Raw genomic sequence first — 1987 nt, forward strand, 5'->3', positions numbered from 1 at the left:
GCGTAGTCCTGGGAAAAGTGCGGCATCGGAGAAAGGAAGAGGGAAAGGGAGGTGAATGATGATGATGAGGTTTGTTTTTGGGATAAAAGATGCTGTCCGCAAGTGAACAACTCGTAGCCACCTTCCCCGAATCCTTTCCCTCCACAACGGTCATGCCTGTGCCAGCGCTTTCCACGAGTATCTCGGCAACGGGACTGTCAAATAGACAGCAAACGCCGTTTGCCTCCACGAGTCGGAGGAGCTCACGACTGACCTGCAGTAAGGGGGGAACGCACGAATAGAGGTCAAGAATGTTAAAGAAAGGGGGCGGACTCGTGGAGCGTGAGGGGCTACCCAGCCACTCTAGGACCCTGGAGGCAGCTCAGAGGCGCAGCAAAGGGAGGCATAAAACCGAGGTCGCTCATTGAGACCACGTCTATGTCGCTCCCCCATTCCTGAACCCGCCCGATCCTATCTCTAATCCTGAATCTCTCAGGCGTGAGAATTAACGACTGCCAAGATTTTAAGCGTCGTTGAACAAAGTGCTCATACCTGTGCGAACCCGCCCAAAGGATAGAAGACGCCTTGATTGAGTTCAATGGCCTGGAGCAAGGAGAAAACGGCGGGGGCCTCGTAGGGTGTGAGTCCCACGTACAAATCCTGAAAGGAGAGGGCGGCTTGCAACTTTTTCGAATCAAACAAGCCTTCCAGCTGTCTGTGATGCGATGCTAAGGGCCAAAAGCGTGCGTTCAGGTTCAAATTTCTGCAAAAGGCGGGGAAATACTCCCATTGCGGCGATTCTTTGATGAATGCCGACAAGCCAAAATCCAAATTGTTTTGAGCGCTCTCGAGATAGTCTTGATACCGAGGGAAGCCACCGGGCTCCAAGCGATTGATGGCTTCCACCATGCGACTCCGGTTGCTGTACAGTTCAAGTCGATCGTTGTCTCCAAATATCACGAGGTAACTAGGTTCCACTTTGGTCAGGCGTGAGGGCCCTATACCATCTGACACGGAGCCCCCGGAAGCTATGGGCGGCTCTGCCTGTCTTTCCCATCGGCCGCCCCCGCATTTGGCTGCGCTTGTCCGCGTTATGTCTTCTTTGCTGGTTCTTTCTGTCGTGCTGCTTGATGCACTGGGAAAAGATCCACCCAAGTGCTCAAATATCTCCATATATACATCCGGTAGCAGCAGTAGGCTCGGTCCGGTCTCCCACCTATGCCCCTCCCAGGTATACTCTCCTAACCGGCCTCCAGCACTTTCCCTATCATTTTTCTCCACAATCGTGATTGAGACATTACGACCACGGGTCGCACGAGCCAAGCGTCCGGCCGTGACAAGTCCACCGATGCCAGCGCCGATGACAACGATTTGCTTAGGTGGAAGCGCCGAAATCCGGGATTGAAGGCGGAATTTGTTGTGACTGATCGTGACAGAGCTTTCACGTAGCACTTGAGTTGTAAGGAAAGTGTAAACCTCGAGAATAGATAAGAGGAGGAGACAGGAGATAAGGAGGTAAACTCGAGGACGAGGCCGTCCCGGCACTGACGACGATGGAGGTATCCAAGGGGTGCTCTTCATGACGGTGGCCGAAGCGAGGCGTCCCGTTCAACAATAGACATAGGCGGAATGTCGTTCTGTTGTGTTATCATCATGTATGTGGATGCGTCTGTGAGTTAAGCGATGAAGTGGAAATGCGTCGTTGCTCAAGCTCACCAACCTCCCGGCATGGGCCACACGGTATAATTATCCCACTTCCACTTCTTATGAATCGAGACGGAGCCTTTCGGCGTCAGATAGTGTTGAAACCTTCTAAGTGGTCGAGTTTATTTTTTCAAATATATGAAAATTCGTTATTTTAATTGCAATGGACATTCGGTCATTAACGTTTCCTGCTACTACTTGTAAGCCCAACGCACGCTCACAGGTGCTGTTTACAAGAACCCCGTGCAAACTCGGTTCAATGCTGCTTTACGATAGAAATTAAATTTTGAATAGAACGCTTACT

General features: G+C 51.4%; 2 protein-coding genes across 2 annotated transcripts; one reads left to right on the plus strand and one right to left on the minus strand.

Moving 5' to 3' along the window:
* Window positions 1-546: 546 nt before the first annotated feature.
* On the plus strand, window positions 547-660 carry NGA_2075700 (phytoene dehydrogenase; the record flags this gene model as incomplete). Its single annotated transcript, XM_005855176.1, has 1 exon — window positions 547-660. A coding segment is annotated over one exon (114 nt), but the record flags the coding sequence as incomplete, so codon positions are not given.
* A 326-nt stretch (window positions 661-986) lies between these two features.
* On the minus strand, window positions 987-1269 carry NGA_2063000 (phytoene dehydrogenase; the record flags this gene model as incomplete). Its single annotated transcript, XM_005855175.1, has 1 exon — window positions 987-1269. A coding segment is annotated over one exon (283 nt), but the record flags the coding sequence as incomplete, so codon positions are not given.
* Window positions 1270-1987: the final 718 nt, after the last annotated feature.

Source organism: Nannochloropsis gaditana, assembly GCF_000240725.1.
Source record: "Nannochloropsis gaditana CCMP526 unplaced genomic scaffold scaffold268, whole genome shotgun sequence".
Classification (NCBI taxonomy): Eukaryota; class Eustigmatophyceae; order Eustigmatales; family Monodopsidaceae; genus Microchloropsis; species Microchloropsis gaditana.